General features: G+C 40.4%; 1 protein-coding gene across 1 annotated transcript in view; it reads right to left on the bottom strand.

Moving 5' to 3' along the window:
* Nucleotides 1-486: 486 nt before the first annotated feature.
* Nucleotides 487-26361, bottom strand: part of nfs1 (NFS1 cysteine desulfurase) — a 29254-nt gene continuing 3379 nt past the window's right edge. The window contains exons 4-13 of the mRNA XM_060836530.1: nt 19511-19594; nt 17692-17844; nt 16841-16934; nt 13215-13349; nt 9869-10026; nt 8967-9072; nt 6990-7071; nt 5155-5238; nt 4399-4488; nt 487-4292 (exon numbers count right to left, since the gene is read on the bottom strand). Coding sequence (XP_060692513.1) covers nt 4229-4292; nt 4399-4488; nt 5155-5238; nt 6990-7071; nt 8967-9072; nt 9869-10026; nt 13215-13349; nt 16841-16934; nt 17692-17844; nt 19511-19594 — 1050 coding nt within the window. The 3' untranslated portion in view covers nt 487-4228. The remainder of the gene's footprint in view (nt 4293-4398; nt 4489-5154; nt 5239-6989; nt 7072-8966; nt 9073-9868; nt 10027-13214; nt 13350-16840; nt 16935-17691; nt 17845-19510; nt 19595-26361) is intronic.

The following is a 26361-nucleotide window of genomic DNA, read 5'->3' as shown; positions in this document are numbered from 1 at the left end:
AATCATCAATCTGTGGTCTTAATGGTGACTTATGAAAATTTCCAAAGTATCTTTGAAATGTGGTCAACTACAATAATATAGGAAACACTATAGCCAATTTACACATAGTAAGCTCCAACATGCAGGGATATTGTCCAGAACATTGTAGAAAATTTCACTCCTTTCGAGATAGATATGGGATTCTTTCATACTTACAAAGAGGGCAGGTGGGACTTTAGTTTATCCAAATATCTGCTGTGGGAAAGCTGCTTTGAAGCCATCCTTAATTTTGTTTGGTCTCTGCATCAGAATGCGAACGCTTACCTCCAGACTCGAACATGCTAACAACTGGGATAGTTTCAATTCTGATTTGCACACTCCACTTCTGCAGAAGTGACCTTCCATACCATCACCACTACAGCCTAGAAAATGTAGACATGCACGACTGAAAGGGAGTTGAATCTATCACAAAAAACCCCAAAGAATGCTTTGCTGGTTGTGACTACATGGTTTCAAAATGGTTTATTCTGGGCATTACAAGAATCACTTGCTTGATGAAAATATACATCAAATTTACTAAATGGCATCAACGGCTCTCCACCTTGACTTTGCGTTGAGGGATCCATTTGAAAGATATAAAACAAACCTTTAGTGACAAATCTCATTCAGAAAACATCAGTGAAGTTGGGAAATAAAGTACAGATATTTCATAAAAGCAGCATGTCATTATACATCATGGATCTCGAGAACCTCAAAGATTTAAAGAACAACATGACAAAGGAACGAGTTGTGCGTATCATTTAGTGCCAATAAGGTGAAATACATGAAGGAAAAATTCCAAACTAAAGATGGAGAGATTTTTGCCCAATTTACTATTCTCCTCCCAGCGTATGACTCAATCCCAAGCAGACTGGGGAGACTCCATTGAATCACAAAAGCTGGCTGAGTCCAGGTGATCTTTTAATTTAACTTTCCAGAATTCATTTTAAAATGTTTATCCAAGAGCAGGCTGTTATGTTGCAGTATTCTTATAGCTACTGTTTCAGGACATTAAGGGACATGAAAATTAATCATGTTCATTTTGCACTATAACCATACAGCTCCTAATGCGTCCAGCTTGTCAAATGAATCACTGCTCCGTTTTCAAACTTAGAAAGTCATAGGTCCGGGTGCATTTGTTCCTCTAGTTCAGAAGGCCAGACTAGTGGTTTCCATGCAGAGGTGATATAGAGGTTGTCAGTGAGTAAAGGTTACCCTCAGGGAGATATCATTGAATGGGTACATGGTACTCCTGTTAGAGTATTTTTGTTTCAGCCTCCCAGATCAATCTCAGGAAACAACCTCTCTCCTATCCTCAAACACCTACACACCCATAAGCACAATATAGAACTATTGATGCTTTATTGCAAGAGCAGAGAACCAAACAGGATATTATCTGTCTCTATGATTCTGACATCATGGCTCAAATAGAATGTGAGAGGATTTAAGCAGTAAAATCCTTAAGACTTCACTTTTAAAAAGCGGAGGAATGTGAATATACCCACATATTTGCACATCTGCCCATATATTTACCAGCAAATAAATACAATTGTGTAGGTTAAGGAAAATATTATGCAAGAGCTGATAAAAGCAAGATTAGATGAAAGCATTTCCCTTTTTTTCTAGTTTTATTTTTTATTCAAAGCCATCTGTTGAATGGGTTGTAAACTTTGGTGCCAGATAACTCAACTGAAATCCATAGAAACAGGTTGGGTCAGACGGTACTTCTAAGGTTACAACTGCATCAGGCTTATTCTGGAGATTCCAGGAATCAAATTCATCTGCAGGACACTGTTGTTATCAGCAATACCCAAGAGGATAATCATAAGATGCAGCAAAAAACGTTTTTCTGACTTCACACTTAGTTGCAGAACAGTTGGGGCGATGGTTTGGCGCAGCTGGACACGACATCTGAGCCCACTCAAGTTTCCGTGCAGAGTAGAGAATGTAGGCCGACACTCATTCTCATTCCTCACTACTGGATAGGAACTTGTGTCAGGGTGAGAGCACTGGACAAGAAACTAATTGAGACTTGTTAACACAAGAAGTCCACACTTGGGTGACAGGCCTGCAACAAACTTGGAGGAAGTGCAATCCAGGAGGCACTTCAAACAGAAGCATTTTAAAAAAAGAGTCAAAAAAGAAATCTAACATGTAATATGTTGGTGAAATAAGGAATACAGAAGTGATACCTTCATACAGTTTCAAAAGACCTGGCAATGTTTCTTTGTTGCTGACTGTAAGACTGCAGATCTGATATATCTTTCATCTTTTTAAATGTGCAAAATTGAAGATGTATCCATTTGAGCAACACCATTCAAAGATATTAGTCATGCCTGCAGTAAATAGATCATCCCATTACCTCAAGAAAGCAAGCACTTTGCCAACCTTTATCCTGGAAACCTGTTCCTAAAATCAAGTTTTGTTTTTGAGCGATCGATTCTGCAGGCCAATCCCACTATTTTCTAGCAGCACAGTTCCCTCTTGAAACTCCTGCAGTCCCAAAGTTCTCACTGCAGTGGTTTGCAGGGTGACCAACTCCTGCACACTGCAAACCTTCACAGATAGTTTCTACAGGATAATCTTTCAAACCCTCTCATTGACAAAGAACCTGTGTGCTCTCACGCATTAGTGGACAGTTTTGTATTTCCTTTGTCAGCAAATAACTTGATCTGCACAAAGCTTTGCATTTAATTACTGGGATTATTTGATATGAACAGTTCTGTACTTTTCATGTCTTGAATTTCATTTACTAATTTGGTTCATTAAATGTGCAGTAGGTGACATTTTAATAAGATCTTTCCATTTTTAAAACTATCTGCAGCTGCAAACCTCTACCACTAGATGGGGAATATGCTCCATTTCACTTAGACAGTATCATAAATGGTTACAGTACATGCTCATTCAGGCCATCTGTCAATCAACAGCAAGAGTAAGTTAGCCAATCCGCCTGCTCCTCTGTAGCACGCGCACTCCAAATTCTAATCATTTGTTGCATAGAGTTTTCCTCATCTATATTTTGGTCCTTTATCTAATGTCTTCAAACTGCTGCCCTAGGAATGATTTCAGTCTACACACAGCATGAAGGAAACCTTACTCAACACCGTCTTCAAGATCAGACAATGCCAGCTTCTCTAATCTATCCTTCTATTTGAAGTCTCCCATTCCTGGAACTAATATCACAATTCTCTGTCTTACCCCCTCCAAAGCCAATCACATTCTTCTAAACTAGAGCAGAACACAACACTCCAGTTGAGAGCAAATCGACACTTCAAAAAAGTTCATCATAACTCAGTGTCTTTGTACTCCCAAGCCTCCTGGTACAAAGCTGAACACCCAACATTGTCAACTTTCAACAATGTGTGCACTCCCAGCTCCTTGTGCACCTGCATTTCTTCCCCATCCCTATCACAATCATGTGTCTTTTTAATTTAACTTGCTTCCCCTCGTCTTTTCTATCAAACTGTACCTCCAAAAATACCAATAACTTCACAATCAGAATCACTGCACAGTTCAGAGGATAATCAAATTCATTTTCCTCCAAAACATCATAGAATATTCACTGGTAGTTCTGTGTTACCCACCCTCCCCCTCCCCAATTTCTGCAGTTCTTCTCCTCATGCTGCCACCCCAACTACCCATATACTGTCGAGCTGGACAGTGATTGGAGCAGACTAACTGATTTGAACAGTAGCACGGTCCAATGTGATCAATGTGACAACGAGCACTACAAGCATTGGGAATTGTTTTCAACCAGAGATTGTGCTGCTTTAAAAGGGTTCAGAATGGCAAATGCTGAGTTTATGACCAATATTTGAAAGAGGTGCACGGATGCTTCTGAGAAACTGATTGAATCCCAACAGGTTAAGGCACATTGACTAGCAAGCAGCAGCATTTTACTCCATGTCCACGTGTAAGATACTTCTTAATAAAAGAACAAAGTGAATCATTTATGATCAGCTAATAAAAAATATATTATAAGCTTGCATAAACCATGCCAATATACTACAATAAGAGAGAGCAAAATTCTCTGTTTGCCAGAAAGCACTCTCAGACTTGATACTGAAGGTATATCAAGTTCATCTTCGTTTACCTACTTATATGTAAACTAATAATGTTCCGCAGATTATTGCGAGCAGAATCCCGAATTGGCTATCTTCTGGCCATTGAACATGACGACATTCCAACAGTCAGTTTTTTTCAGGATGTTCTAATGCTGAGACCAATTAATATTTTTTAGGTCCACTCCCTCCTGTACCATCTCCCAAAGAGGACTGCAAGAAAGAGGAAACAAAAATCAGGGAGAGGGGTGAAAATTCACTAGCTTCCTTTCAAAATAAAAATATACACTTGCATTGGCTAACAAAAGCAATACTGCACCTCATCTCCCTCAGCCTCTGCACATGCTGGATGCACTTCTCTGCAGTGTAGTCCACTTCCTCCTCTGTTGTGAAACGCCCGAGCCCAAACCTGCAAATCAAAGAGACAGAAACACAGCATGCAAAAAATACAAAAAAAGTGTACTCTTCTTAGAAAGCAGTTCTGGATGCAGACAGTGACAGGAAGGGAAAGAACCAAAGAAGAATTTATGACATCACTGGATTACAGTTGCTATATAAAACATCCCACAAGAAACAAAATGAGTTAAAGTTTTCTTTGACTACAATGGAGAGATATCTCCACTTCCTGGGGATGGATAAGTAGTCTGACAAATCTCAAGGTCAAGTCTCTTATTGGAACACTAATTTAGAGACAGCCATTGCAACATGGTTCACTGTTTTCAGAGGATGGGAGCAGAAACAAAAATAATTTTTTTAATTAAAAATTTGAGGCACTGTACCTAGAACTGGATTTTGTTTTAAAAAGTTCAAATATAGTGGGCGATGCAATTAAGGTGTTCAAGGTGATCAAATACGTTAATGGGTTTGACAGGTGCAGTATGGTGGTTGGTATAGGTTGATGCTGCAGAACAACACGAATATTCTGTACAACTCAAGATGAGGGGCAGCATGCAGTAGGCTATATTCTCAAAGCATTTAATTCATAGACAATGAATAGTTTCCCACAATCAAGTCAAATATCCATAACCAGAAAGGAAGACAGGGAGCAAGAGAAGTAACCGTCCTAATATCATACCTGATTGAGGAGTGTGCCAAATCCTCATCAGCACCAATTGCTCGCAGCACATAGGAAGGTTCAAGAGAAGCTGACGTGCAGGCACTATAAATGAAACAAACAATGCAGCATTAATAAAGAATCATAACCAAAAGTTAAAACTAAAAATGCTACATTCAGCACAAGTCCTCATGTATATTGATACGATCCACATGAATTGTTACAGGAGATTACTGTGTAGAGCGAGAGCAAGCGCAAGAAATAGAGAGTAAAACAACAGTGTGCAAAACTTTAGCCATCATTTAAAACCTTTACTAATTCTCACACTTGCAATCTCTGAGGTTCTGAGGAACATAGAGTAGGAGGGTGCATCACATTTACAGAGAAAAGAAAACTAACGACCCAAACCTCCCTGGCTGCACAGTTTGTAAAGCCAATCAATAAATGAGCAGCAAAGATATAGAAACTCCTGATTCAAATCTTCCATTCAGAGTTAACTCATCTTAGCGTAGCTAATGAAATTTAAAACAGTTACAACATAGGAATTAGTAATTCAGCAAAACTTGTTCATGTTTGTATTTATCCTTCATTAATCTCATGCACATGCCTTTGTTCCCCACTTTCAACCAGCTACCTAAAATAATTCAATGTTGGAAGTCCTCTGCTTCAACTACAAACTCTGGTCATTTCTTTCCTCAAATTCTTAATCCTGCTTGGAAGGATAAAAAGCTGCCCGTCATCGTAAAATTTCTACATTTAATGTTGCATCATCCATCACCCACTAGATGGTCTACTTTATCAATTCCACCCTGTCACTTATTAACATTCCAATCCAAACACCCCATGAACACCACTGTTCAGATGTAAACAGCACTACATATTCAGATAGAAATACAACAATTCTGGGGGCTGATCTTATAAGATTACAAGGAAGTATGCCTGTTGTGAGAAGCTTTTCACTTTTTTTGTGGTGGGTAAAGATGTGTGCATGTGTATCTGTGTGTGCGTGTAGTAAAAAAAGTGGGCGTCAGTATAAGATCGCTCCTAAATCCAATAAGAATTTCAGAGAAAGCCAGCGAGAAGGTGGAACTCAAAAGGAATAGTTGAGGACAACAAAATAGATGCATTTAAGGGAGTCAAATAAAGAGTGAAGGAGAAAGAAAGAGAAGACTATGTGAATCAGATTAGATGAATTGGAGGGTTACTTGCTGCATCATTCCACCAAAATAGGCAGAATGGCCTATTTTAAATACAGTGTATAAAGAGGTTTATCACGTTGTTGCCTGGATTAAACTGCATTGGCTATAAAGAGAGGTTGGGCAAACTTCAATTGTTTTCACTACAGCATTAGAGGCTGAGGAATGACATGATAGAAACATAGAAAATTATGAGGGGAATGGATAGGGTGGACAGTTGGAATATTTTTCCCCATGGTAGAAATATCAAATATTATGGCGACATAGATTTAATTTGAGGTGGGAAAAAGCTTGAAGCAAAGAGATGTACAAGGAAACTTTTTTTTTTAAAATACAGAGAGATAGGTGCCTGGAACACACTATCAGAGGAGGCAGTAAAAACAGATACAATAGCAATGTTTAAGAAGCATTTAGACAGACGTGAACAGGCAGGGAATAGGGGGATATTGACCATGTGTAGGCAGATGGGATTAGTTTAGAATAGCATCGTAGTTGGCACAGAATGTTCCTGTGCTGCACTGTACTGTTAAATTCAATGTAATACTAAGCCAAATCCAAATTTAGAAATTGTATGGCTTTGAGATGCTTTGATTGTGGGTTCTCAGGTGCCTAGCTCTGATATTTGGATAGGCAAAACTCGAAGACAGCCCGATACACTACCTTCCCGACGACAGAGCTACATCTTTCAAAGCCATCAGCAAACTCTCTCCTTCCACATATGCAAATGACAGGTTAATGCAGCCTGCAAGGTAAACAAACATTTATTAGTACTATGGAGAAAATGTGGACTACAGATGCTAAAAATCAAAGTCAAAAGGTGTGGCGCTGGAAACAGCAGGAGAGTCGAAACCTCTGGATACAACACATCATCCTCCTCCATTTCTGACACATATTGTCACACCCCACCACCAGAGATATATTTCCCTTCCCCACACCTTTGAGCATTCCACAGAGACCATTCCCTCAGCAACTCCCTCGTTAAACCCTCACCCCTAATAACCCACCCTCCACTCCTGAACCTTCCCTTGCCACTGCAAGAGATGTAAAACCTACATTCATGCCTTCCCTCACCTCCATCCAAGGCCCAAAGGATCCTTCCACATCCAAACACCTCATCTACTGTGTCCGTTGCTCTCAGTGTGGTTTCCTCTACACTGGGGAGGTGGATGCCAACTTATGGAACGTTTTAGAGAACATCTCCGGGACTCGCACCAAACAAGCCCACTGCCCTGCGGCCAAACATTTCAACTCCCCCACTCACTCCGCCAAGGACGTGCAAGTCCTGGGTCTCTTCCACTGCCAAATCCTAGCCATGTGACAACTGGAGAAAGAACACCTTATCTTGCGACTTGGAATCCTCCAACCGCAGGGATCTCAATGTCTATTTCACCAGTTCGCTCATCTCCCCTCCCCCATCTTATCCCAGATCCAACCCTCCAACTAAGCACCGCCCTCTTGAACTGTCCTACCTGTCCATCTTCCTTCCCACCTATCTGCTCCACCCTCCAGTCCGACCTATCACCATCAACCCTTCATCTATCTATTGCATTCCCAGTTCCCTTCCCTTCCCATTTTTCTATCTCTCAGGCCACTTGTGCCACTGCCATGTAGCCCGCACCCCCCTGCCCTGCCAAAATTCCTGAAGAAGAGCTTATGGTTGAAATGTCAACTCTCCTGCTCCTCGGATGCTGCCTGACTGGCTGTGCTTTTCCAGCACCACACGTTTTGACTGATTTATTTGTACTGCGTCAGACTATAATCAAATAGCAGTTTGAGAAATGGAAACTTGTTCTCAACAGTGAATTTTTAAAAAATTCATTCAAGGGATGTTGGTATCACTGACATTTGTTATTCATCCCGAGCAAGGCATCAGGATGATAAGCCAAGTAAAGATGTGAATTTCCCCAACTCCATAACAGTCTTTCCAAAAGCTGGAGATGGGTGAGAGAGCAAAGATTATTTAACTTTTAAACCTAAAACTCAAGACAGACAAGTGGATATTAAAGCCTGTGGCAAAACAGGATAAAATACCATAATTTTCCCGTCCCAATTTATTTTGTACCTGTAAACTTGCACAATTTGTGATGTGCACTAACTTAAAAGGCACCAAATGGATGAAAATACCTGTTCAACTTTCAATTCTAATTATCGGTCTATACCCAAAACAGATTGGCCAGCTGACTATTCAGTGTTTATGTTCCAGATTTTCAATGTTTTTCATTTATCTTAACTGGGAACTGCAAACTCCGTAAAAAAAATTGAGCCAGTCATTGTATCCTGCGCTTTCCTCTCAGATTCTCCATACACTGGTGGAATAGAAGCCACATGGGAAGACAAATAGATTTATATGCACAAATAGAGGCCATTCAGTCCACTGTGCCCGTGCTAGGTCATGCACTCATTTTCCTCCTCCCAAAAAATTTCCATTATAAGACAATAAGACTTAGGAATGGAAGTAAGGCCATTCAGGCCACCAAGTCCACTTCGCCATTCAATCATGGCTGATGGGCATTTCAACACCACTAGTCATGAAATGAGATTAGATTGCTCTGGAAGAGTTAGAAACAGCCTAGGTGTGTTCTACTTCCGTAAATCCTATATGTCAATCTTCAAGTTCATACAGTAGAATCAGGTTACCTGGATATCTCTGCTCTGCATCCCCATTCATAACCACGTCAGGGATTGCATTCATTATCTTCATCACCAAACGTTTGGCTAGATTGGACACATGCTTATGGTCATACTGCAGGAATAAGCATAGCTCTGTTACAAAGCCCATCTGCAGAAAGCCAGCACAAAGCACTTTAGCAGATACATCAAATATGCGTAGGGAAATAGAGCACCAGATTAAAGGAGTGGGGATAACAGTGCCTCTGCATTTCTTGAAGGTGGACAACGAACAAGGACACACAAAGTATGGACACAACAGAAAACACCAAGCAGAATGAATTACTGGCAAGAATGGATTACTCTTTGGAATCTCCAATTAATAATGGAACACATGTCATTAACCAGCAACTTTCAGCTATGGACATTATTAGTCAATAGTACTGGCAAATAACCCATCAGGCTCACTCTTACTATGGTAAGAAGGAATAATCTTTAACATGCGGCCAAACCTACAATCTGCACCTCTGACACCATCATAGTTAGATGAGCAATTTAGGTTCACTTGGTGGTTCAGTCTGAAATGCGCCCAAGATTTGTATCAAGCAAATCGGTGGTGTTAGAAATGACTTCTTCGAGGGGCTCAAGGAGGCCTGAAGGAGCAGGTGAAAATATGCCATATACCAATGTCAATAAGAAACAACCTTTGATATTATTTGAATTAGAAACGTATCAAGAAATCAGAGTAGGTCCATCTCGGGGACACACACACACACATTATATGTATGTGTTTGAATCGATGGCTGAAAACATAAAATTTGGTATAGTACGCCAAGACAATACAATACACATTCACCTATCATAAAATAGGGTCTGGAAAATTACTTTTTCTCCCTCCATTAAAGCAGAATGCTCATCAACGGTTTGCCTACCTCCATCTCCTGCTGGGCTATCTCACATGCTGCCCCAAGCCCAACCACCAGAGGAGTTGGAACAGTTCCTGAGCGCAAGCCTCGCTCCTGCCCCCCACCACTCTGAATGGCCTCCACTCGTACTCGGGGCCGACGCCGGACATAAAATGCACCCACACCTAATAGACACAAACAAGTACAAATGTTAATCACAAATAACATTCAAAACTAATATCACTCACTCCCAAGATAACATACTTACAAGTAGCATCTTGCATAAAAGGCCCATATGCTCCTGTTGTCATCTCATTCTTGCCCAACTTCCAGGCCCCATGAATTAATCCAGATTCTCATGTCACTATAATCTCTCCCTATCATGCAGGAACAGTTTCCAGCTATACACATCTGAAACTGGCTACCTATCCATTCCATGCTGTATATTTATTTTACATATGAAGTCTCTTTATTTTAAAATAAATGTGAATATGGTGGAGAAGTTCATGTGACTGATACTACAAATCTGTACATTATCTTATAAAAGGCTAGCTTGAACAACTGGGCTTGTTTCCATTGGTGTTAAGAAGAGTGAGGGGTGATTTGATTGAAGTATGCAAGATGACCCTACTAAGGAAAGCATCCTTTCTCCAGTCACCTTGAGTCTTGACCCAGGAAGAGTTTTCAAACAGATGAAGAGAAATTTTCTCTCTCCTAGGGATGTGTAACTTTGAGATGCTCTTCTTCAGAAACCAGAATCAAATACGTTTAAGGCAGACAGAGACCAATTGTTTGACAAGGGAATCAAATGAAGAAAGGTTGAGGCAGCTAGGATTTTTCTCATTGAAACGAAGAATGATGAGAGGTGGCTTAATAGAGGTGTACAAGATAATGACAGGCATAGATAGAGTGGATAGCCAGGGCGGAAATGGCGATCATGAGGGGGCATAATTTTAAGGTGACTGGAGGATGGTTTATGGAAGATGTCAGAGGTAGGTTCTTTACACAGAGTGGTGAATGCGTGGAATGCACTGCCAGTGGTGGCAGTAGAGTCTAATATATCAGCGACATTTAAGCGCACTCTTGGATAGGCACATGAATGACAGTAAAATGTAGGTTACTTTCATGTTAGAGTTGGATAAAAGGTTAGCACAATATCGAGGGCCGAAAAGCCTGTACTGTGCTGTAGTATTCTATGTTCTAAAGGTTATTAGGTGTAGATGTGAATATGAAATTCAGAACACAAACCTTAAATCTGGAATTAAGGATCTAATGATGATCGTGAATCTGTTGTCGATTGTTAGAAAAACCCATCTGGTTCACTAATGCTCTTTAGTGAAAGAAACTGCCATCCTTACCTGATCCGGCCTGCACGTGACCCTAGATGCACAACAATGTGGTTGAGTCTTAACTGCCCTTTGCATAACTAGTGTTGGACAATAAATGCCAGCGATGCCCTTATCCCACGAATGATTTTTTAAACACAAAGAAAGATCAGTCACAATGTTATTGAATGGCAGAGCAGGTTTGAGGAGCCAAAGTCAAAAAGCGTGGTGCTGGAAAAGCACAACTGGTCAGGCAGCATCTGAGAAGCAGGAGAGTCGATGTTTGAGCGTAAGCTCTTCTTTCTATCGACTCCGATCTCCAGCATGTGCAGTCCTCACTTTCTCCCCGTTGAGGAGCCAAAGGCCTGGCCTACTTCTGGTCTTCTATGAAGTCACTTGGGCTTTACTAAATACAAACGGAGTTTTCTGGTCTAAAAGAAAATCTCACCATGATAATACAAACCGAGGTGGTTCTATGTAGACTACTGTCTTTTTCTTCGGAAAAGAGATTTTAAAAAGTTTTGTTGTTTGCAATTTGTACTGTAAAATACTTAAGCAAGAGTATTCCAAGCAGTTATCACACCTGACTATTCCAACACATTAGTTACACTCAATTCTACCTAGCAGGAGAGCCAGGGATTGTGACAAAGCTTTCAATAGGTAAGCGAAAGGGAGTTAAAAGAGACGGAGCAGTGCACATATGAGAGAGGAGGCCTGACTCCATGTTAGGCATTGCAGCTGTTAGCTGTGCTGCTAAAGGTCAAGTAAAAATAAGGCGTCTGTGTAGTTGGGGCTCCAAGTCCTATGGCATTTTAGCAGTGATGGTTCAGAAAAATCCTAGGAGCGACATGGAATCAGTGCAGTTTGCCACTAACAGTTGCAACATGCTGAAAACCCACATGTAACAATTACATAATGCAACCAACCTGGTTTGAAGGTCAGAAGGAGTAAAAATCCAGCTGCAGCATTAGCTTGGTAAAATTAGCAGCTTGTGAAAAGCTGCAGTCGGGCTTATTAATGCACAAAAATCCAGGGGAGCTTAATCCTGGGAAAGGAAGGTGGCTCAGAATATGGGCAGTTGTTAACAAGTAGCCTTTGAGGAAGTTTCAAAGATTGCTGAGAGATTGGTTTGATTGTATCTGAAAATTAATGTACTCTGGGTGATGACTGACATTGTCTATCACTCGTACTTGCCTCATGTTACATTTGGGATGTTGGAACATAATTCATATTTACCCTTTCAGAGTGTAACAACATGTTTTACAATCAATAATCTTTGTAACTTTGTGAAGGCTTTACTTGCAATAAACGCATTATTCTTTACTGACTAAAGGAGGCATGATTGAATTGTTTCTAATACTAAATGAAATACAATCTCAAACCATATAGAATTCGTCATGGTAAAAACGTATAATTAGCAGAGGAGTGGGACTAGAAATGAATCCAACAACTTTGATTATGACAAGTGCCTCATTTGATTTGTGGAAAGCAAAATACAACTTGCACTTGATAGCACGTCAACAAACGAGCAGCATATTAAAACTATGTATACAGTCATGCTTCATTGTAGAAGTAATCAGATAGTAGTCACATCAGTATATCAGCCTGAAATCTGAAAATACTCCAAATTGGCAAGGTTCCTTGATCTAACAATTAGACTCAGCAGGATCTCAAAAAGTCTTTACTTCAAACAATTTGGTTTCTCACCTGAAAAGGAACAACTTCAATACAGGTCATTTTTGGCAGAACACATTATGCATTATATGATTTAATAAAATAGTCATTAAAAAGAATACTATTTTGAGATTTACCAAGAGCAATAGATAGGGAAATACTAATGGATGTACAAACAGAATTAAAAATAGTTTAAGCATACAAGTCTCCATAACTGAAACGAGATTAAAAAAATTTCACTCCCTGCCCTATTTCAAATCCCATTAGTTGCAAGCCAATACGGTTAAATAGAAGTAACAACATAGCTGAAACTTAATGCTGGTACAGAGCTTTCAAATGATGAACTTTTAACTGAATTCAAAAGAAATTTATACCTTTAGGGCCATAAAGTTTGTGGCCACTGATAGACATTAGATCAATCTTCATTTTGTTCACATCCAGAGGAATTTTGCCAACAGCCTGTGCAGCATCCGTGTGGAAAAATACTTTCTTAGCTTGGCAAATACGACCTACAACAGACACAAAATAAGTGAAGGTCTACCAAGAGACAAAAGAGCTGAACATCAGTATTGGGCAGTTCATCTTAATTGACAAATCTCAAAAAACAAACAATTTATTCTTGGCAATTCACTTTCCCTCCTTTGCTGTTGATCTTGCCAAGTTGTTAGTGTACAGTTTTACAGAGCCCAGGAACTCTCCAGTGACTCAAATGATCATTCTTTACATTCAAGTCCACAGTGAGTCAGGTCCTGACCTCATACAATGAGCACAAACATGCCTCCTTCTGCAGGTGTTCATAGGTGCATGAATCTCACTTGATTTCTTTGCTCCCCAGCCCAGATCTCTTAAGAAAATCTCAGGGAATACATTTCATTTGAAACATCAAATCAATCTGAGAGGGAAAAAAAGGCACTCTAAGTCAAACTATCCATTCATTGGTCATCTAATGGGTTAAGCCTTCTTTCTCTTCGACTATTGAATTGGAAACCTACTATGTCATCATAAAGAAAGGGCCACTATTATAAACAGAGGGGCCAACAGCCCCAATGTAAATCCTTTGAGAATATGCTATTGTTCAATTCTATTGCTAACCATATAAACTAAAATACTTAGAATCAGATTCTTGAGAAAGATGCTCAGGTGGCCTCCTAAATTGAAGGTATCAGTCTTGGTTCAGTGGTAGTTCTTTGGCATCTGAGTCAGAAGACGGTGGGTTCAAGTCACATTCCAGTGAAATAAACAATACACAATGACACTAACTTAGTCATTGAGATGTATAGCACGAAAGCAGATCCTTCAGCTCAACTCCCCCTTGCCGACCAGATATCCTAACCTAACATAGTCCCATTTGCCAGCACTTGGCCCACATTCCTCTAAACCCTTCCTATTCACATAACCATCCAGATACCTCTTAAATATTGCAATTGTACCAGCCTCCACCACTTCCTCTGGCAGCTCATTCCATACACTTAACAACTTGTGTGAAAACGTTGCCCCATAGGTCTCTTTTATATCTTTTCCCTCTCACCCGAGGGAAAAGACCTTGTCTATTTACCCTATCCATGACCCCCTTGATTTTATAAACCTCTATAAGGTCACCCCTCAGTCTCTGACACTCCAGGAAGAGACAGTTTCAGCCTGTTCAGCCTCTCCGTTTAGCTCAAATCCTCCAACCCTGGCAACATTCTTGTAAATCTTTTCTGAACCCTTTCACAACATCCTTCCGATAGGAAGGAGACCAGAATTACACACAATATCCCAAAAGTAGCCTAACCAATGTCCTGTACAGCTGCAACATGACCTCCCTACTCCGACACTCAATACACTGGCCAATAAAGGAAAGCATACCAAATGCCTTCTTCACTATCCTAGCTACCTGCAATTCTACTTTCAAGGAGCTATGAACCTGCACTCCAAGGTCTCTTTGTTCAGCAACGCTCCTAGTTAAGTCATAAGTCCTGTTAAGATTTGCTTTCCCAATATGCAGCACCTCCCATTTATCGAAATTAAACTCTATTTGCCACTTCTCAGCCCATTGGCCCATCTGATCAACAGTCCATTGTAATCTGAGGTAATCTTCTTCTGTGTCCACTACATCTCCAAAACTTACTAACCATATTTCCTATGTTCACATCTACGTCATTTATATAAATGACAAAAAATAATGGACCCAGCACCGATCTTTGTGGCACTCCACTGGTCACAGGCCTCCAGTCTGAAAAGTAACCCTCCACCACCACCCTCTGTCTTCTACTTTTGAGCCAGTTCTATATCCAATTGGCTGGTTCTCCCTGTATTCCGTGAGATCTAACCTTGCTAATCAATCCACCATGGGGAACTTTGTCAAATGCCTTACTGAAGTCCATATGGATCACATCTACTGGTGTGATCAGTCCTCTTTGTTACTTCTTCAAAAAGAAAATCAAGTTTGTGAGACATGGTTTCCCTCGCACAAAGCCATGCAGACTATTCCTAATCAGTCCATGCCTCTCCAAATACATATACAGCCTGTCCCTCAGGATTCCCTCCAACAACTTGCCCACCACCGATATCAGGCTCACCATTCTATAGTTCCTGGCTTGATTTCCACCTTTCTTAAATAGTGGTACCATGTTAGCAGTCTTCCGGCACCTCACCTGTGACTATCGGTGATACAAATATCTCAGCAAGAGGCCCAGCAATCACTTCTCTAGTTTCCCACAGAGTTCTAGGGTACACCTGAGGTCCTGACAATTTATCTACCTTTATGTGTTTCAAAATATCCAGCACCACCTCCTCTGTACGATGGACATTTTTCAACATGTTACCATTTAGTTCCCTCCATTCTATATCTTCCATGTCCTTCTCCACAGTAAACAGTGACACAAAATACTCATTTATTATCTCCGCCATCTCCTGCATTCCACATATAGGCTCCCTTGCTGATCTTTGAGTGGCTCTCTTCTCTCCCTCATTATCCTTTTGTCCTTAATGTATTTGTAAAAACCCTTTGGATCCTCCTTAACCCTACTTGCCAAAGCAATCTCATGTCCCTTTTTTGCCTTCCTGATTTCCCTCGTAAGAATACTCCAACTACCTTTATGCTCAAAGGATTCACCGAATCTATCCTCTCCATACCTGACATATGCTTCCTTCTTTTTCTTAACCAAAACCTCAATTTCTCTAATCATCCAGCATTCCTGACACCTACCAAGAATATACTGTCTCTAGATTTTCATTATCTCATTTCTGAAGGCTTCCCATTTTCCAGACATCCCTTTAACTGCAAATATCTACCCCCCAATCAGCTTAATATTGTCAAAGTTAGCACCCCTCCAATTTAGAACTTCAACTTTTAGATTTGGTTTATTCTTTTCCATCACTATTCTAAAACTACTAGAATTATGGTCACTGGCCTCAAAGTCTTATTTCCCAAAGGTAGGTCAAGTTTTGCAGCTTTTCTAGTAGGTGCTGAGGCTGGGCTGCATTTTTGGAATCAGTTTCTCCAGTGAGATGTTAAACAAAGGCTCTGCTTTTAGTAGGCTTTCAAGATCTGATGGGACTATTCTGAAGGGCATCAGAGTTCTCCCTGGTGTCCTTGCCGATATATTTATAACAGAATCAACATCACAAAAGTATGCTATCATTACCACATGAATATCTGTAGGACCTTGCAAGTAATTCTTGCACTTCCTACGTTACTGATTATAAAGGATTTTGGGATGGCCTGTTGACTTGAAAGGCACTAAGTAAGTCAAAGTTATTTCTGTCTTAATAGCTTACTTTTCTTTCAGGGTTCAGTTATCATTGAGTTCATCCAGTGAGCAATTGTGACATTCAGGCAGAGATACAAGAATTGGTTCAAGCAGAACTAGCTTCAATGACAGTCCAATTGTTTGTGACCAAAGTCATGTAGATGATAGCAGCCAGCCAAACATACACTCCTGAACAATATTTAATCCACTCTGCACAATATAACATGTAATTTAGTGCTGATACTGTATAAACCGTGCTTACACACCGATCTCATCTATAGGTTGCTTGACTCCAATTTCATTGTTCACAGTCATTATTGACACCAAACTCGTATCTGGTCGAATTGCCTCCTCGAGTTCCTAGTTAAGAAAAATCCCACAGTCAGAACATCAAAAAGCTTTTTCCCTCTCTAAGCTACCTTCTGGCAAACTGCTGTGTGATCTAATTAGCTTTAGATGACTATCCTTCAGTTAATGAAGATGCTGAAGGGATCAATTTTTAAACCAATACAATGCAAGATAACCATGACTGAAAGATTTTCATAGTTATAACTCTTGCCATTAAGCCAGAGGGCTGTGAAATCAAGTCCCACTGCAGATTCTCGATCGTACAACTCGGGTCTTTTTTGTAAAAAAGATATTCACTTACAGGATCTAAGTGTCTCTAGCCAGGCCAATATTTATTTTCCATCCCTAACTGCCCACACAGCAGTTAAAAGTCAAGCACATCATTGTGGGTCTGGAGTCACATGTAGGCCAGGCAATAAGAATGGCAATTTTCTTCCTCAAAAAGACACTAGTGAACCAGACAGGGTTTTCTGACAACTTACAATGGTCACCATTAGATTCATAATTCCAGATCTTTATTGAATTGAAATTCCACTGTCTGCCATGGCATGATTCAAATCCAGGACCCTAGAACATTAATCTGGGTCTTTGGATTAATAGTCTAGAGCTAATACCACTAGACCACACACTCGCACTTTCTGGTTGCTCTTTCACACAGATTGCCCATATCCACAAGCTATAAGGAGTTGTCAGGAGTCTATAACCTATATTGATTAACGTGCTTAAAGTGTTAATTTTTTCTGAAATATCTGTCACAATTATAACCTACCTTTAAATCTACAAGTCCATTGGCCTTTACTGGCAAATAAGTCACATCGAAACCCTCAGTCTCAAGCATACGGCATGAATCCAATACACACTTATGCTCTGTCTGGCTTGTGATGATGTGCTTCTTCTTGGCTTTATAAAATCTTGCAACACCCTAATAATAACAAAAAGAAGAGAAATAAACCTTAACTTCTGAAAGTTGGAGAAATATAACTGATCAGAAATGGATCCCCACTTAAAGAGCTACACAAAATATCGTAATAATTCACAATTATTCAATGGATCAGGTAGCATCCATGGAGAGAGAGCTAGTTAATTTTGAGTCTAGCTGACTTAGACTCGAAACACTGGCTTACTTTCTCTCAATGGATGCTTCCTGACCACTGTGACCTCTAGCATTTATTGTTTTCAGTACAGATTCCAGCATCTGCAGTAATGTGCTCTTAAATATTACCTTACTTTTCTTTTTAAACAGCAAATAATAAAGGCTTAGATTAGGAGGTCAGTTTTCACCCCTTTTAGTACAGATTAAGGGTTAATCCAACTGATATTTAAAATGAGTAATTACTCTATTTACTCTTGTTGGGGAATCCAGACCATTGCATTATTATCTTTCAATGAGAGCTAGGTTGTTTTGAGTGATATTAGAAAGCACCTAGGGGAAAATATAGAGCTCTCCAATGAAAAGGGAGACAACTATGAGGCTGGGATCAATTAAAAAATTTATAATGGAGATTGACCAATTTTGTTAGGTAAGAATTATGGAGCCAATGGAATTCAGATATAATCAGAATATATGGCTCAATCAGCTCGAGGAGATGAATGACCTTGCCAGTTCTACTTTATTTCAGCAATACATGCTACCTTGGCAAAACTGGACAAGATCTAGCCCATATACTTTAGTCTGACATTGCATCAGGATTCCTACTATTTGCGATATAAATCCAAAGTATAGAATGATGTTAAACATGTAACAAGATGTGATAGAGATTAATAATCTGCAAGGATGAAATAGTTAAGGTCAAAAGGCCTTCCTCATCTAATCTTATCCTACGATGTAGACAAATCAAGCAGCACATTATATGCAAACCCTGTGCCAACATTCACCAATAACACAAGCTATTTCACAAAATATTTGGCATTTTTTGGGATTTCCTGTGATGCTTTATAAAAGATAAAATTTCTTTCTGCCTCTCAAATTTAATAATATAGGTCAGTCTTCACCAAACTGTAAACCAATCATCAACACAAGTCATATTTTGTTCCAAACATGAATGCAACACATACAAATAAGGCATAAAAACTTAACATTTTAAAAAAATCAGAATCCCTGAAAAAAAATACAAAAACTTGCTAACAGATTTATACCTTCCATATTTCTGCAAACCTTAATAGTGAATTGAAGAGTCAGGAAACTCAATCATTTCATAAAACAATTAATAGTTTAACTAAGATGCAGATATCATTTAAAATAAAACTATGTAATCACATATTTACTCTCAGTGAACAGTAAAAATCAACCAGATTACTTCACATTTTAACCAGAGTCAAATGCTGCACATCTGATGACCTAGCTGAAATAAGATAGGATCTATTGACTCTGAATGACACAGTTAAACATTTCTCAAAACCAAAAAAGGTCTGTATAGAAATCTTTAGTAATGATAAAACAATGATTCAGGTTAATACATTAGCTATTGCATTTCACAAAGAAGTTCATGTCCTGTCAACAGGCAGATTAACCATCAACGCAGATCAGATTTGCAGCATTCCAAAGCTAGGACATACATAATTTGTATGACACCAATCAGAAAAAATACCTTGATGGCAATGTTGTTTGACTCTGTAGCACCACTGGTGAAGATGACTTCTCTTGGATCTGCGCCTATCAGGTCAGCTGTTTGCTGCAGAGACAATTGATTAGGTCAAAAAAATAAAACTACAAACTCAATAAACAACTTGATTTGATTCCAATTAGCTCACAATAAGAACATCCTTAAACTAAAAAGTGCTTTAAAATATGCACTTCAGACAGCTCAGGCTAAAAGGAACATATTAATCTCACAACTTGACTAAGCAAGTTACAGGAGTACTTTACAGGACAGTTAACATCAAAAGATGTGTAAATGCCGCTGTCCACCCTAGTCCAACAAAATTAAAAATCACAACATCAGGGTATTGTCCAACAGGTTTCTTTGGAGGTACAAACTTTCAGAGCGCTGCACCTTCATCAGGTAACTAGTGGGGCAGGATGATAAAACACAATTTATAAGACAAGATCATAGTCAAAGTTTGTGAGAAGATTTGTAGCTTGGGTGCTCGTTGTTGTGGTTCTGTTCGCCGAGCTGGGAATTTGTGTTGCAGACGTTCTGTCCCCTGTCTAGGTGACATCCTCAGTGCTTGGGAGCCTCCTGTGAAGTGCTTTTGTGATGTTTCCTCAGGAATTTATAGTGGTTTGTCTCTGCTGCTTCCGGTTGTCAGTTCCAGCTGTCCGCTGCAGCAGTCGGTATATTGGGTCCAGATCGATGTGCTTATTGATTGAATCTGTGGATGAGTGCCATGCCTCTAGGAATTCTCTGGCTGTTCTCTGTTTGGCTTGTCCTATAATAGTAGTGTTGTCCCATTCGAACTCATGTTGCTTATCAGCTGCGTGTGTGGCTACTAAGGATAGTTGATCGTGTTGTTTCGTGGCTAGTTGGTGTTCATGGATGCGGATCGTTAGCTGTCTTCCTGTTTGTCCTAGGTAGTATTTTGTGCAGTCCTTGCATGGGATTTTGTACATTACATTGGTTTTGCTCATGCTGGGTATCAGGTCCTTCGTTCTGGTGAGTTGCTGTCCGAGAGTGGCTGTTGGTTTGTGTGCTGTTATGAGTCCTAGTGGTCGCAGTAGTCTGGCTGTCAGTTCGGAAATGCTCTTGATGTATGGTAGTGTGGCTAGTCCTTTGGGTTGTGACATGTCCTCGTTCCATTGTCTTTCCCTTAGGAACCTGTTGATGAAATTGCGCGGGTATCCGTGTTCTTCTTCCTCTTTTTGCAGTTTTGGTGTACTGCAACTATCCTTAGTAGCCACACACGCAGATGACAAGCAACATGAGCACATCAACCTGGACCCAATATACCGAACACTGCAACGGACAGCTGGAACTGACAACCGGAAGCGGCAGAGACAAACCACTATAAATGCCGGAGGAAACATCACAGAAGCGCTTCACAGGAGGCTCCCAAGCACTGAGGATGTCACCTAGACAGGGGACAAAACGTCTGCAACTCATATTCCCAGCTCGACGAACAGAACCACAACAAAAGATCATAGTGTCATGGAACTGATATGACATATTGAACACACCTAGATTGATGTTAAAGTTTTTCATCTTTTAGCATGGGTTTCAGGGATCAATTCATTAATATGTAAATCCCAGAACTTCTTTCAAGTTACAGTCCCAAGATAAATTAAGGTTTTATTTTAAAAAACTGTAACATCTCAGCTCAGACAATGCATTAAAATGTGTGAGGTTGAAGTCGGTCTATATCCCAATTTTGAATGAGACTGGTTCTATTTCCAAAGTAGGAAATTATAAAACGTTACATGGATTGACAGCCTGCGCACTTTCTGAACAATAGAATGAGTTTGGAAATAAGGTGTGTGTGAGAGAGTGTGACAGAGTATAAGCTCACCTGTAAGCACACCCTCTCATAGGCTTATACTCTGGCACACTCAAACACACACACACACAAGTCTATAGGGTGAATTTGCAATTGCAGAATTGCATTTGCAACATCAAAAGCAACATTTCAACTTGCAACACAGCGGGAGGCCATTCTCCTTTACAAATACTTTCTTTTGATCTTTAACCAGAAGTTACTGACCATTGCTCAAGTACTTGACCAACTTCCTTTTAAAATTATTGATGGGGTCAGCTTTTACCAGCTTTTCAGGTGGACCACTCCAGAGCCTGACAAACCCAGTAGGGAAAAAAAGTCTCCATTTCTCTTGACCTTTTGGTCATGACTTTAAAATCATGACCTCTGTTTATTTACCCAATTTTCTGAAGAATCTTCTCTCCTTCAATTAGAAACAGAGAAAACAAGAATAGAACTAAATTCTTTAGTGAAAAAAATTGCATGTTGATGGCTGAAGTAAGCCAGAAAAGAAAACAATGAATTGTTTAGAAACTTGCTCCAAGTTTGGGTCTCAACTACCAAGAGCTAGGCAAGTGATTACTTGGCCTCAGTTAGTACAGGTTAAAGAAAGCTTTCAAAAGGAGAAAAAGCAGAAAAAGAACCATTTTTTCCTGCCTACAACCTTCAAGGGCACCTCAAATATCTACTGAACATAAGAATGTAAACAGCAGAAGCAGTAAGCCATGCTGCCTTTTGAGCCTGCACTGCCACTAAATAAGATCATGCTGGTCTTCTATTTCAACTCTAATTTCCCACACATCTATCCATATCAATCCAGAACAGGTAATCACTCTTCTTCAATGGGGCTCTGGGGTGGCTGATGAGTCCAATGTATAATGTGCAGACTGCTGTATGTGGCAGATGGTGCTTGAAGGGTCATGCAGATGAGGTGTTTGGAGATTTGCTCTCTTCAATATTTCAATTTCATAACTGCATGTTCTTGAAGTCTCTCAATGTATTGAGTGTCTTCCCAAATTACACTTTCTGGCCAGTCACAAATTTGGCCCATTCCAGCTAGTGCCACCCACGTGTTAGTGGGGATGTTTGATCTCCCCAGAGATGTTTTCAAGGACATCCCTAAAGCATACCTCTTGCTCTCCTGGGAAGCTGGTGTTAGGCATATGAATGCCATATCTCACCCTGCAGCTGGTTTAAAATGATTAATGCCTCAATGCTAAGGAAGACAGCTTCAGAGAGGGTTCTACTATTGGCTTGTCTGTCTGATCATGGGTTTGGAAATTATTCCAGAGGCACCAGTGGTGATAACTTTGAAGACACGTATAAAATAAAACAGATATCTGAGTATTCAAACGGATTGGTGATGCTCAGTAAACCACAACCTAGAATCGGAAATCCTGGCCCTCAGATAGTCTTTTGCTCAGTTAGTTAAAGTCTGAGCTGGTAAGTTGGAAGAGATAATGAATTTCTCTGACTTTCAAAAGTCTCCTTTTACGTGCATTAACAAAGACGAAGTAATCTCTTTCCTGGCATTTGGTAATTGTGATTCAAACTTTGGGTAAGTTTCTAAACAACTCATTTTTTCTTCTTCTGGCTTACTTCAACCATCAACATGCATTTTTTTCTGAAAACTTTAATTCTGCTCTTATTCTTTTTTCCACTTCTAATTGACAGGAAGCTCCTAAGTTACAGAATATATACTTAGGAGGAATGTCAACTAAGATCCCAATTTCAACTTGAAAGCCCTCAACTTGATTCCTCATATCCCATTTCTACCCCATTCATCAGCTGAAAAATACCAAGGACTGAGGTAGAACAATCGTAGGAACATAGGTTCAGGAGCAAGCAATTCAGTCTAATTCAGCCTAAAGCTGCTGCACCATTTAATATAGAGTCATAGAGATATACAGCATAGAAACAGATTGCCCATGCCGCCCAAATATCCTAACCTAATCTAGTCCCATTTGCCTGCACTTGGCCAATATCCCTCTAAACCCTTTCTATTCATAGAACATAGAACAATACAGCGCAGAACAGGCCCTTCGGCCCTCGATGTTGCACCAACCTATGAACTAATCTAAGCCCATCCCCTACACTATTCCATCATCATCCATATGCTTATCCATGGATTGTTTAAATCTCCCTAAATCAGCTGAGTTAACTACATTGGCAGACAGGGCATTCCATGCCCTTACCACTTCCTGAGTAAAGAATCTGCCTCTGACATCAGTCTTAAAGCCATCATCCCTTAATCTGTAGTTATGCCCCCTCGTACAAGCTGACATCATCATCCGAGGAAAAAGACTTTCACTGTCCACCCTATCTAATCCTCTGATCATCTTGTATGTCTCTACCAAATCTCCTCTTAGCCTTCTTCTTTCCAATGAAAACAGACCTAAGTCTCTCAGCTTTCCTAATAAGACCTTCCCTCCAGACCAGGCAATATCCTGGTAAATCTCCTCTGCACCTTTTCCAATGCTTCCACATCCTTCTTGTAATGGGGCGACCAGAACTGTACACAATCTTCCAAGTGCGACCGCACTAGCGTTTTGTATAGTTGCAGCATGACATTACGGCTCTGGAACTCAATCCCTCTATCAATAAAACCTAACACACCGTATGCCTTCTTAATAGCACTATCCACCTGAGAGGCAACTTTCAGGGATCTACATACATGGACACCAAGATCCCTCTGCACAATCACACCACCAAGAATCTTTCCATTGACCCAATATTCTGCCTTCCTGTTGTTCTTCTGGAAGTGAATCACCTCACGTTTAACTGCATTGAACTCCATTTGCCACTTCTCAGCCCAAGTGTGCAGTTTATCCAAGTCCCCCGTAATCTGTAACATTCTTCTATACTGTCCACTACTCCGACTTTAGTGTCATCTGCAAACTACTAACCCATCCACCTATGCCTGCGACTAAATCATTTATGAAAATGACAAACAGCAGTGGTCCCAACACAGATCCTTGTGGTACACCACGAGTAACCAGACTCCGGCTGAATATTTTCCATCAACCACTACTCGCTGCCTTCTTACAGAAACCCAGTTTCTAATCCAAACTGCTACATCACCCTCAATCCCATGCCTCCGCATTTTCTCCAAAAGCCTACCATGTGTGGAACCTTATCAAAGGCTTTACTGAAGTCCATGTATACTGCATCAACTGCTCTACCCTCTTCCACATGCTTGGTCAACTTCTCAAAAAAAAACTCAGTGACGTTATTGAGATATAACCTGCCCTTGACAAAACCATGTTGACGATATGAAATCAAATTGTTGCTTGCTAGATGATTATAAATCCTAAAACTAATCCGCCAACAGATGCAAGGCTCACTGGTCTATAATTACCCGGATCATCTCTACTGCCCTTCTTGAACAAGGGCAAAGCATTTGCAATCCTTCAGTGCTTAGGTACTAAACCTGCAGACAATGACGACTCAAAGATTAAAACCAAAGGCTCCACCATCTCCTCCCTAGCTTCCCAGAGAATCCTCTGATAAATCCCATCCGGCCCAAGGGATCATTTACCCATTCAGATGCCTTTCAAATGTTGTAATTGTACCAGCCTTCATCACTTCCTCTAGCAACTCATTCCATACATGTATAACCCTCTGCATGGAAAAGTTACCCTTTAGTCCCTTTTAATCTTTCTCCTCCCACCTTAAACCTATGCCCTCTAGTTTTGTATTCCCCACCCACAGGAAAAGACCTATCCATGCCCCTCATCATTTGGTAAACCTCTGTGAGGTCACTCCTCAGACTCCGATGGTCCAGGGAAAATAGCCCCAGTCTATTCAGCCTCTAGATTAGATTAGATTACTTACAGTGTGGAAACAGGCCCTTCGGCCCAACAAGTCCACACCGACCATCCGAACAGCAACCCACCCAGACCCATTGCACACATTTACCCCTTCACCTAACACTATGGGCAATTTAGCATGGCCAATTCACCTAACCTGCACATCTTTGGACTGTGGGAGGAAACGGGAGAACTCCCACGCAGACACGGGGAGAATGGCAACTGTCTGTGTGGAGTTTGCACAGAGGCAGAAATTGAACCCAAGTCTCTGGTGCTGTGAGGCAGCAGTGCTAACCACTGTGCCACCCATATACTTATACCTGAAACCTTCCAACTCTGACAACATCCTTGTAGATCTTTGCTGAACCCATTCAACTTTCACATCATCCTTCCTGTAGCAGGGAGACCAGAATCAAAAGCAATATTCCTCTAGTGGCCTAATCAGTGTCCTGTACAACTGCAACATGACCTCCCAACTCCTATACTCAATGCACTGACCAATAAAGGAAAGCATAGCAAATGCCTTCTGCACTATCCTATCTACCTGTGACTCCACTTTCAAAGTACTGTGAAACTGCACGCCAAGGTCTCTTTGTTGAACAAAACCCTCCAGGACCTTACCATTAACTGTATAAGTCCTGCCCTGATTTGCCTTTCCAAAACACAGCATCTTATCTAACTCTATCTAAACATGTATCTCAATTAAACTCTATCTGCCACTCCTTGGCCCATCTGATCAAGATCCTATTGTATCCACCATACTTCCAATTTTGGTGTCATCTACAAACTTACTAACCACACCTTCTACGTTCACATCTAATTCATTTGTGGGTGGCACAATGGTTAGCACTGCTTCCTCACAGCGCCAGGGACCCGGGTTCAATTCCTGACTCAGGCGACTGACTGTGTGGAGTTTGCACATTCTCCCCGTGTCTGCGTGGAAAAGCATGGAACAGTACTAACCACTCTACATAGCCTTTTCATAACCGATGTAAAACCTTTCATTCTTGTCAATTGCAAAAATTTATAGATGGACAAATTTGAGCAGAATGCTCCACAAATTTTATTCTCCACCCATTCCATGATGAAATGCAAGCTGATCCTGTCCAACAGAAGGACCACAGTCTCAGAGAAGAATGGGGTCAAACAATGGATGCCTTTGTAAACATCTTTATTTTTTCTTAATGCAGCATTGCAACTCACCTCCACAACATTACCCAGAA

Source organism: Hemiscyllium ocellatum, chromosome 15 (assembly GCF_020745735.1).
Source record: "Hemiscyllium ocellatum isolate sHemOce1 chromosome 15, sHemOce1.pat.X.cur, whole genome shotgun sequence".
NCBI classification, from domain to species: domain Eukaryota; kingdom Metazoa; phylum Chordata; class Chondrichthyes; order Orectolobiformes; family Hemiscylliidae; genus Hemiscyllium; species Hemiscyllium ocellatum.
This window is presented reverse-complemented; position numbering and strand designations above follow the sequence as displayed.